Source organism: Polypterus senegalus, chromosome 3, assembly GCF_016835505.1.
Source record: "Polypterus senegalus isolate Bchr_013 chromosome 3, ASM1683550v1, whole genome shotgun sequence".
Taxonomy (NCBI): Eukaryota; Metazoa; Chordata; class Cladistia; order Polypteriformes; family Polypteridae; genus Polypterus; species Polypterus senegalus.
In genome coordinates, this window is record NC_053156.1 from 277,771,268 (window position 1) to 277,783,417 (window position 12,150).

A 12,150-nucleotide genomic window follows, 5' to 3' on the forward strand; every position below is an offset into this window, starting at 1 on the left:
CCACTTTCCAGAGATTTCATGGCCCTTTGGATACGCTTTTAAAACTCCTTGTCAAAGCACCTTTTCATTGTAGGAGTAGTATTTTTTATGAAGTTAGCTCGTTGTGTTTAACAAATTTCCTAATATGTAGAAAAAAACATGACATCTTTAATGTATGGTAGCCTACCTATCAAGGCAGTAATAGATTAAGAAAACCTGCGCTTAGCTGTATTATTTTATGCAGAAAGAGTACCTTTAAATTCACAAGCCATGGGTGTTTCAGAAATCTGTTACCGTCAATTCATGGTTATTTACTTTATGGAGCAGGATATGGATCTTGAACCTTCATGTGGCTGGGTCTTTTGGAGGCATTGCTCTGAAGAGCCATATTGGCACCTTTATTTTTAAAAGTGTACTTCAGATTTCTGTGGTTTGTGCCAGTTAGTTAATGTATTGTTTAGTTACATATCATTAAGAATTTGAATGTCCTCCATGTTTTTCTATGACTTTTCCTCCCAAATCCCCAAAGATAAGGGGACTCAAGTATAAATGGTGCATATGCACAAAAAAGTTGTGTGCACCTGTTTCCACACTCACTTCGAGATGTATGAAAACTAAACTTGACATAAAGCCATGCACATTCTCACAGCAGCATCCCCACTTGGGTATACACTTTTCAGCTTGGTTTTTCAAACTGGCGGCACCTAAAGTACATTTTTCCTTGCCTCTACTTCACATAGCAGGACCTCCATTTAGCATTCACTGAAGTTGTTTTTCCCTGTGCTTTTGCCATTGCCTTTCACAAAACAATGAATGTAAGGTGCTATGTATATTTATTTACATATTCATAATTCTGGGAGGAGTCGGGGTGGGGCGACAGGCACATGCGTTACATTTCATGCTGACTGGGATTTATGTAGTTGAAGTGTGTGGAAATTGCCTTATGCAGGGTTTTATGCATCTGAACTTTTTTGTGCATACACACTTTTCCACTTTTGTCCATACACCATGTTTTAATGTGAATTCTACACACGGCATTATGTATGAGACCCCAGGTGACTAAGGTGATTGGAGATTACAGATTGGCCCCAGAATGAGTATAGAATTAATAACTCTATGTGTGTGACTGGATCCTATGGTGGATTGGTGTCTTCACCAGTGCTAGTTTCTGCCTTGCTCTAGCCCCCATGACTCTGAATTAGGTTTGAGGATGACATATTGTTTTACAATTATAGTAGCAATTAAAGTAAAAAAAATAAAAGCAGGAAACATGAAGAAGCTGCAAACAGAATTAAAAGGTCACACTATAGATTATTAAACATTAAAGGAAATTACCTTTGTAACTGTAGACGACTGATGTGTTCTTTTTACTGACAGGGTTGATACAAGAGATGAGAAAATCCATCTTGTCAGCATTACCGATATGAAAACATGATGTAATATGATACAAGCCATCAGCAGTTCTTGTAATATTGTAACATGAATGGTTAGTAATGTCTTGGCCTTTGTCATCTAGCCAGTAAATTTCTGGAGCAGGGAACCAGTATGAAGAAGAAACAGTCAAATTCTTGTCATTATTCTGCACAATTAAAGTTGTTGAAGATGCTGTAATTAAGCAGAAAATATTTAAATGAGTAGGTGGTCAGTCACCTTTAAAATTAATGTAAACCATATAAAATCTGTATAACACCCCATCATGTGCTGCCAAGACAGGCTTCGACTCCCTTTAATCCTGCAAAGGTAAACACAACTACGGAAGTTGATGGAATTAAATTGTTAAATGAAATTCTGTTAAATATCCTTCCTATAAAACATGTATTTTGTTCTTTACAGTAAAATTGTTATCTAAAGAATATTACTAATCAATATTCTGTCAGGTCCCGTTAGCAAGTGGATGTAACCAATCATGTTAAAGGTTTTCTCATTATGTAATGAATTCCTTGAAATTGTGATCTAATCAATGAAGTGCCTTAAATGTCTTGAGCATGGGAAAGCTGCTTTAAACAGGAGTGCATCTGGATGATAAATTGGACTGGACTGCCAATACTGATGCTCTGTGTAAGAGAGGACAGAGCCGACTATACTTCCTTAGAAGGCTGGTGTCCTTCAAGATCTGCAATAAGATGCCGCAGATGTTCTATCAGACGGATGTGGCAAGTGCCCTCTTCTACACGGTGGTGTGCTGGGGCAGCATAAAGAAGAAGGACGTCTCACGCCTGGACAAACTGGTGAGGAAGGCAGGCTCTATTGCAGGCACAGAGATGGACAGTTTTACATCCGTGGCAGAGCGATGGGCGCTGAGCAGGCTCCTGTCAATCATGGAGAATCCACTGCATCCACTGAACAGGATCATCTCCAGACAAAGGAGCAACTTCAGCGACAGACTGATGTCACTGTCCTCCTCCACTGACAGACTGAGGAGACCCCACACCATGCGACTCTTTAATTCCACCCTTTAAACGTAAACATTATACAAAGTTATTGTCTGTTATACCTGCATTTTTATTATTCTTTAATTTAATATTGTTTTTTATCAGTATGCTGCTGCTGGAGTATGTGAATTTCCCCTTGGGATTAATAAAGTATCTATCTATCTATCTATCTATCTATCTATCTATCTATCTATCTATCTATCTATCTATCTATCTATCTATCTATCTATCTATCTATCTAAACATGAAATGTATTATTATGATTATTAAGATGATTATTATTATATTTAAGTATATCAATATAGCACAGCAGGCACCTTTCCCTTATAACACTTGCTAATAAGGTACTTGGGTTGTGCCCCTTTAAAGGTTGCCTCTTGCAAGAGTTAGATAATAAAGTACATTAACTGTTTCTCCTGCTTGTGTTTTATTGCCTCCATTACATGGAGAAAACAGGGCACCCTGAGGGAGTGCTGGTAAATTTCTTCCACATTCCCCTGACTAAAGAGTCAGCCAAGTTCACAGCATTCATAACCCTTTTGGGAGGTATTATTTTAATCACCTTCCATTTGGCATTACCTTCTGCACATGAGCACTTTCAAAGTCGCATGGACTCAGACGTCACTGGAGGGAGTCACCTGCCATATGGACGATGTGCTTGTTTGGGGAAAACACAAAAAGACTGTGATGCACGACTGCATGGGTTATTAAACAAAATCCAGAAAGCATGTATCACTTTTAGTAGTGAAAAATGCAGTTTGAACAAAAAAAGAAGTGCAGGTTTTACAGTGGGATGCAAAAGTTTGGGCAACCTTGTTAATAGTCATTATTTTCCTGTATAAATTGTTGGTTGTTATGATAAAAATGTCAGTTAAATATATCATATAGGAGACACACACAGTGATATTTGAGAAGTGAAATGAAGTTTATTGGATTTACAGAAAGTGTGCAATAATTGTTCAAACAAAATCAGGCAGGTGTATAAATTTGGGCACCACAAAAAAGAAATGAAATCAATATTTAGTAGATCCGCCTTTTGCAGAAATTACAGCCTCTAAACGCTTCCTGTAGGTTCCAATGAGAGTCTGGATTGTGGTTGAAGGTATTTTGGACCATTCCTCTTTACAAAACATCTCTAGTTCATTCAGGTTTGATGGCTTCCGAGCATGGACAGCTCTCTTTAACTCACACCACAGATTTTCAATTATATTCAGGTCTGGGGACTGAGATGGCCATTCCAGAACGTTGTACTTGTTCCTCTGCATGAATGCCTTAGTGGATTTTGAGCAGTGTTTCGGGCCATTGTCTTATTGAAAGATCCAGCCCCAGTGCAGCTTCAGCTTTGTCACTAATTCCTGGACATTGGTCTCCAGAATCTGCTGATACTGAGTGGAATCCATGCGTCCCTCAACTTTGACAAGATTCCCAGTCCCTGCACTGGCCACACAGCCCCACAGCATGATGGAACCACCACCATATTTTACTGTAGGTGGCAGGTGTTTTTCTTGGAATGCTGTGTTCTTTTTCCTCCATGCATAACGCCCCTTGTTATGCCCAAATAACTCAATTTTAGTTTCATCAGTCCACAGCACCTTATTCCAAAATGAAGCTGGCTTGTCCAAATGTGCTTGAGCATACCTCAAGTGGCTCTGTTTGTGATGTGGGCGGAGAAAAGGCTTCCTCTGCATCACTCTCGCATACAGCATCTCCTTGTGTAAAGTGCGCCGAATGGTTGAACGATGCACAGTGACTCCATCTGCTGCAAGATGATGTTGTAGGTCTTTGGTGCTGGTCTGTGGGTTGACTCTGACTGTTCTCACCATTCGTCGCTTCTGTCTATCCGAAGTCTTTCTTGGTCTGCCACTTCGAGCCTTAACTTGAACTGAGCCTGTGGTCTTCCATTTCCTCAATATGCAGCTTAAATCTCTGGGACAGCTTTCTGTATCCTTCCCCTAAACCATGATGGTGAACAATCTTTGTCTTCAGGTCATTTGAGAGTTGTTTTGTGACCTCCATGTTGCTACTCTTCAGAGAAAATTAAAGGAGGAGGGAAACTTACAATTGACCCCCTTAAATACTTATTATAGGATTCACCTGTGTATGTAGGTCGGGGTCACTGAGCTTACCAAGCCAATTTGAGTTCCAATAATTAGTTCTAAAAGTTTTGGAATCAATAAAATGACAACCGTGCCCAAATTTATACACCTGCCTGATTTTGTTTGAACAATTATTGCACACTTTCTGTAAATCCAATAAACTTCATTTCACTTCTCAAATATCACTGTGTGTGTCTCCTATATGATATATTTAGCTGACATTTTTTATCATAACAACCAACGATTTATACAGGAAAATAATGACTATTAACAAGGTTGCCCAAACTTTTGCATCCCACTGTAAATCAAATAATCTCATCTGATAGGATTAAGCCAGACCCAAGCAAAACAGATGCCATACTTAAAATGCAAGAGCCTTCTAATGTCGTCCGTGAGCTAAGGAATTTGTGGGCATAGTAAATCAGCTTGAAAAATTTATTACTCGCTTAGCAGAAAAAGACAAACCCTTGAGAGACGTACTCTCAAAGAAGAAACACTAACGCTGGCCCTTGCTCATTTTTAAGAAAGGTAGAAATCTTGGTAAGCTTCCTGTTGCAGGCGTGCCTTATATTTAGCAGCAGCGCTCTTAGAATGTTTGCTGGATTCACTGATACTGGCGTCAAATGGCAAAAGTATAAAAAGTGTCAAATTGTTCAAATATTCGGCGTTTGCCAACTAACGGGGACCATCACTTAACAGAATTGCTATGATTTACTGTTTAAGAGTTTGAATTTCAAAAACTGTTGACATCAAATCAAAGTACAAAAGTAACAATTATTTATGATACTAATGTATATATACACTATTCATGTGACGTCCTCCAAAACTTCTTCAGTTCACTTACGCTATGAGATGCCAAAGATCACCAAATTTGGGAATATGCACTTCTCTGTAAGGTGGACAAGGACATGTTGAGCCTCCGAACCTCCAAACTCCCGAAGTTTAAATTTGTGTAAACTACTGCCTGGCGATGGTGCAAATATGTCACTGAAACTGATTTAATAACACAATGAACTGTGCAAGTCATTTAAGTTATTCCATTTTTTTTTAATCTATATGGCCCCAAGTGGATCCCCCTAAGCTTGTAGCCCATTGTGCTTTGCACAATCTGCACAATCCATTGCTACGCCACAGGTGGGAGTATTGGGTACAGTAATACGGAGTCATCTTTCCATAAGCAGTTGAGTAGGACTTTACCCCTTGTGTAGCGGTGTAGCTCTATAGACAAGCTGTGCTAAATAAGGATCACTTGCTTTCTGCACTAAGTTTTTAGTGGTTTTTACTGATCACACTGCTTCACCATTAATTTCAGGAAAGTTTGGGCTACTAGTCACATAGTTAAACCCATATATTTCAGTAACTCTTGCAAAGTCTAGTCCAGAAAACTGTGGTCTGTTGTCTGTGACTAAAATTTCAGGTATACCATGATGAGAAAAACTAGACATTAAAAAAATTATGACATTGATAGATTTTCGGGCACTCAGATGAGCAATCTCTACAGACCTAGAGTGATAATCCAATACTAGTAGGTCGTTTTAGCCTTTTAATGAAAATAGATCTGCACCAGGTCTGCCTGGGTAGTCAGCTGGTATTAATGGTTCAGTGTGTTTTGTTCTTTCTTTTATGCATGTCCTGCAATTCTGCACAAGCTTGTTCAGTTGATGGCTAAGGCCAGCTCAACACACAGACTGGTGGGCACGCTCTCTGCACTTTACCACCTTTTGATGTCAGTCATGGATCTTAGACAGCTTTTCTTGGTGTGGAAGTATGACAGGCCCAGTCCCTTTTAAAAACAATCCATCCTGAATGGTAAGGAAAGCACACTAATCCCAGGGCTGACTCAAAGGTCTAACACACTTTCCCAGTCTTAAACTACTAACAACTTGTTCATTAACGTCCTCATTTTGAAAAGCACATCTCTGTCTGAACATTTCCAGCATTTTGCCAATTTGTTTCAAAAATAGCGTCAGGTGTTAAATGTTCTGTTTCTATTCAAACTAACCATCCCAGCTTTCAACTACCTCTTGGCTTGTTTGCCAGTAACATTAAAAGGCCATTGTGAGCCTGCTGCCTATAGTCAGGGAAAAGATTAATCAATAGCAACAGGCTAAATTGGGTGGTCTTTGTGTTGATTGACACGTGAGGAGATCATCATTAAAATGAGAGGCATTGGGAAATAAATAGTGTGGGCATTAAAAGAGCCATTCAGAAAACACATTGTGAAATAAAACGATCTTTAAAATTAAGGCCCTTATGAAATAAAACCTGTAATAATAATAAAATAATAACTTTGCATTTCATAATAATTTGATGGCTTTTCATTATTATTGAAATGAATTTTATTTAAATTTGAATTCATGTATACTGTACATTATCACTGTACTTTTGCATGCAATTATTAATTTTGTCACAAATGGTATTTCATATTCCAAAGGCCTTAAAGAGTCTTTTAAAACAATAATGAATTAAGTGTTATGACAATAAACAAAGTTACTTATTCTTTTATCCTAGTAATTATTCTCATTAACGTTAGTTTATTTTTTGAATGCTATTCTTGTTTTTTCAACCATTTTATGTTACTGCTGAGTTGGGCAGTATATATTTGTACATTCACTTATTATTTCACAGACTCTGTCAATTTTTAATTCAGTATTAATTAATAAAACATCTGCTTATTTACATATTATGTTAGCTTTGTGCATTTGACTTTATAAAGACTATGTACTCTTAACTGCAAAAAAGTCTTAAAAATGATATTTGTATTTATATATCATGTACCCTGTAGTGGTGGCCAAGAAATGGAGAGAAAGAACTTTATGATATAATAAAAGCCAAAGTGCCCTATGGCATACAATGGCAAAAAAAAAAAAAAACTGTCTAAAAAAAAAACTCACGTCACTAATGCAGCAAATCCCACAAGTCAGTTATCCAGTTATAAGTGCAAAACATGCAAGAAGCATATTTATTTGCTAAAATATTATTAAATAGTTATTTCTGGAATTATCAGTGCTTAATGAGAATTACTTTTTGAACTTGGAGACAGAGCTCCTGAACAACGGATGAAGGGGAGAGGCAGGTCTTTAACTTAAGAAGTCCTTCCCAAGAGGCTTTAGCTTCCTGTTTATGTGTGTGCTGATAATTCCACAACTAACTAAAAATATTTTAGCAAATGACTGATTTTTAATTTGGTTCTAAGGTCATTGGTGCCTGTCCTAGCAGTAATATCGAAACCCAGTGGTGGATGTCAGCAGGTAAAGGGAGCACCATTAGACCCCAGAGGCAGATGACAGGCCAAACTGAACGTGGTCGATGGCAGTTGCAGAAGCAAAAACTTGGATGTGGAAGTTCAGTGAGGCCATGAAAAATGACTATCGGTTAGCCAAGGAGAGATTTTTGCAAATTGTTGGGTGACTAAGGAGGAAAAAAACAGTGCTTCTCCCATGTGGTTTAAAGCTGCTGACCTCACCTGGGGTGAGTCACGCAGTGGGAAGAGCACTTTGAGGACCTCCTAAATCCGACATTCCTTGGGAAGAGTTTCTCACCAATAACAAAATCCTCCTGTTTATTTTATACTTGTGTCCGAGCCTGTCTGTGTTGGGTACCTGGGGAACTGGAGCACCCCCTGCAGTCCACAAATTGTTTGACTGCTATTTCAAGTTTTAATCTTTCATCCATTTTCTGAACCAGCTCTCAATCAGGTCATGTCATTTTCAAATTTGTTTGACCAGAAACAATCCTAGTAGCACTGGGAGCATGACAGGAAAATGCCCTGAGTATGGTTTTGCTCTTCACAGGCTTCACTGACAAACACCCACACTCACACAGGGGCTAATTTGCAATCACTAATCAACCTAACCAGTACATATTTGGGAATATGAGAGGAAAACTGTAGTACCTGAAGAAAAAAACTTTAATAGAAATAGGGAGAACATATGTTACTAAGCTAATTATTTATTAATTGGGTACAAACCACAAAGCAGTCCTGGATAGAATGCCATTCCACTACACAGCAAACTCATATGTTCATATTCACTCAAACAAAATAACCTAACTTGTGCACATTTTATATTTATTGTTCTGATTAGAAGAATTTTTTTTTTTTAAAGTTACTATGGTGACTAATGTAATGGTGCAAAATGGAGGAAAGACAGAATCTCTATAGTGGAATAGAATGAATCCACTGACATCATTTCCACCGCATCTCCAGCTGCAGCTCTTCAGGCACCAGGCTATACGAGCACAACTTAACAGGAAGCTGATGTCAGTTGATGGAACACCATCTTGAAGCACAGATCGATGTTTCAACAGTGTTATTGTGCCTTTTTATCAATTTTTGCTGATTACAGGTGTGGCTTTTCAGGTTGGAATCTTAAAGCCACTTGTGATGTTTGATAAAGGCAAAAAAATCAGATACTGGTGGTTTTGATTTGTGTTAACACAACATTCCAGAAACAACAAGTATCTAGTTGTCCTTTATTCCATATTTTTTCATATTATTTTCATTTTTTTTGCATTGAGAACTTTTCCATATCCCCCCTACATTCAAATGATGTCTGGATCTGGTGGGATCTTACTAATTGTGTTGAAAGAAATGAAAGACATCATCTATAACAGGGGTTCTCAAACCCAGCCCTGGGGGACCCCAGTGGCTGCAGGTTTTTGTTCCAACCAGATTCCTAATCAGTGACAACACCTGATAGCACTGATCTCATTTAATTAGCTGGTATTATTTATCTTTTATTCTACATTTGGAAAAGCACAGCAGCATGATTTTTACATTTATAAGAAACTTAGAAATATTTTTTTTTGCTATGGATTTAAATGCTTAACTCTCTTTTTATTACATTTCGCCCTTTCTCTGTGCAGTTTGCTCCCTTCATTGAATCTTAATAATGACAATTAAAAACAAGCAGAGCAGAAACCCAAGCAAACAACACTCAATCGTGAAAGGCTGCAACTACTTTAGCATCAGCCCCACAAAGTTGTAAATAACGGATTAAACAATTAGAACACCTAGAAAAGTAGAATGACAATCAAGATGAAAATACTGTTAAAAAGAAAAAAAAAATACATATAACTGCTTAGTACATTTTAATACTTTTTTTTTAACCAAACTTAGTTTTCTAATTTGTATTTTGTTCCCAAAGCAGGGAATCTGGGAAACAACAGTTCACTTAATTAGCCCAGGAGTCCAATTAAAAACAGAGGCTGGTTGGGACAAAAACCTGCAGCCACAGGAGTCCCCCAGGACCGAGTTTGAGAACCCCTGCTCTATAAACCCTTAATAGGCATTTGCTGTTGTCACTTCAGAAAGAAGAAGTACCTGAGGACTGGAAAGTTACAAATGTGACTTCAGTCTTCAAGAAGGGAGAGCAAATGGATTCTAGTAATTACAGACCTGTTACTCTTACTTCTGTGACATGCAAAATTGCAGAAACTATAATAAGAAATAAATTTAAATTTTACATAAATGAAAATGATATTGGAAATAGCAGCCAGCATGGGTTTGACTCTTAGGGAAGTTCCTGCCAAACCAAAAATGGAGTGAGGTCACCAGTGGAGTTCCTCAGGTGTCTGTCCTTTGACCATTACTTTTTCTGATTTAAATTAATAACACTCATTCTGGTTTAGTTAGTAAACTTGGTAAACTGGCAGATGAGACTAGATTTGGAGAGATGGTAGACACGAAGGAGGAAGCAAAGCAAATTCAAAAGGACCTGGACAGCCTTCAGACCTGGGTGAGCACCTGGAAAATTCAGTTAAATTTATAGAAAAGTGCAAAGTGCTATGCATGGCCAAAAGGACATCAGTTACAAACACAAGGCAGGAAACACCGTCATGTAAGAAGCAACCTATGCAAAGTATTTTGGGGTTTATGTTAATGCAATATTTTCATTGACTAAACAATGCACAGAAGTAATTAAAAAGCCAAATAAAATCTTAAATTATATTATACAAACTGTTGAATTTAAGTCACAGGATGTTTTTCTTAAACAGTACAATGCACTGGTAAGACCACATCTGAAGTGTTGTGTGCAGTTCTGGTCACCATGGTATAAGAAAGACACAGCAGCACTTGTGCAGAGGAGAGCAACCAAGTGCATTCCAGAACTTAAGGACATGTCCTCCTCTGACAGATTCAGAGAAATAAACCTGTTAGTATGATCAGAGGAGACAGTGTGGGGGCCTAATCCAGGTATTTAAAATCCTCAAAGGCATTGATAAAGTAGATCCATCAACATTCTTTCAGATTAAGAATGAATCACATACTGGAGGAGATCAGTAGAATTTAAGAGGGAATGAATTTAAAACTTTAGCCAGGAAGCACTTCTTTACACAATGTGTTGTGGGACTAAACCGTTAAGAAGAATACAGTATGGATGAGATACTGGGACAGCATAGCTATTAGCTAAACAAATGGGTATGATGGACTGAATGATCTTGTCTTGTTTGTCAAATTTCTTTTGTTCTTATGTTCTTAGGTCTGATATACTTATTTTTACCCCGACGTCCTTTCCAGTCCTGTGTGTGATCCGCTGAGTTATTAATACCAATTAACTTTGTCTTGCTGAGACTTACCAGTTACTGTCAGATTCATTCCTGCTTCACCAAAGGTCCCACTTTTGAAGCTACCAACTCGACAAACATAGCTTCCACTGTCTGTCAACAATACTTTTCTTAGAAACAAGGAGGCGTCTCCCACTGTGGTATCAAACATAAGTTGGGTTCGGTTCCTATAACTTGGGGATTCTTTCCCAGGCTGCCTGGTTCCATTCTCAAAAGCCATGATAATGGAGGTTTTAGAGGAGTTCTGCTTTGTCCAGTACACAAAAGAGCTCAGTAGCTCAATGGATCCATTGAAGGTACAAGGAATGACAACATCATGGAAAAGATCAACAACCACCGTCTTATTTACCGTGACATGGATTTCTGAGAACAAAAAAAGGAAGACATTCTCAAAGTGAAAAAAACCAAGAGCAACTTTGTGTAGAAAAACACACAATGAGGTTATAACCGTAGATACTTTTGTTACCCTGGTGACATATTAAAGTTCATTATCTTAATGAAATATTTTAACCCAATGGGAAAACTGAGTCTAGAGATAGAGGCATGTAAAATTTGTGTTTATTTTCATTCCAAGCCAGTGAGCTGTTTCAGTCTCTAGTGGTAAGCTGCAAAATCCATTGTTGTGGTTGTGATTGAAACAGACAAAACTCAACACAGTGCTGTACTCTCAAAAATACTGTCAGGCAGTAAGAGAGGACTTCAAAATAATGACTTTACTTGGACAAAATGGAGCCTGAAGGAAAAACAGCACTTTTCTTTCTAGAACAGTGAATGGCATTGTTAACTGTTCAGGGACTGAGCCCTGAGAGCAGAATGTGTCCCGTACAATATTTATTACTTTAACATGGCCTTTTTATAACTTCACTTTAACTTAATCCTGATACTCTGTATGTTCAATTCTTCATAATAACTATTCACAGTGGCTCCAAAATCCATACTGACCCCTACTCTCTTCTGTTTCTTTTTCCGGTTTCTTTGTGGTGGCGGCCTGCGCCACCTCCACCTACTCAAAGCATCATGATGCACCAACATTGATGGACTGAAAGCCAGAAGTCTACGTGACCATCATCATCAGG

At 38.1% G+C, this 12,150-nt stretch overlaps 1 protein-coding gene across 2 annotated transcripts in view; it reads right to left on the minus strand.

The window, feature by feature from the left end:
• Positions 1 to 12,150, minus strand: part of LOC120526208 (V-set domain containing T-cell activation inhibitor 1-like) — a 33,261-nt gene that overhangs the window by 13,456 nt on the left and 7,655 nt on the right. For both annotated transcript variants that reach the window (XM_039749248.1, XM_039749247.1), the window contains exons 4-5: positions 11,087 to 11,437; positions 1,315 to 1,584 (exon numbers count right to left, since the gene is read on the minus strand). In XM_039749248.1, the coding sequence (XP_039605182.1) occupies positions 1,315 to 1,584; positions 11,087 to 11,437 (621 nt within the window). The remainder of the gene's footprint in view (positions 1 to 1,314; positions 1,585 to 11,086; positions 11,438 to 12,150) is intronic.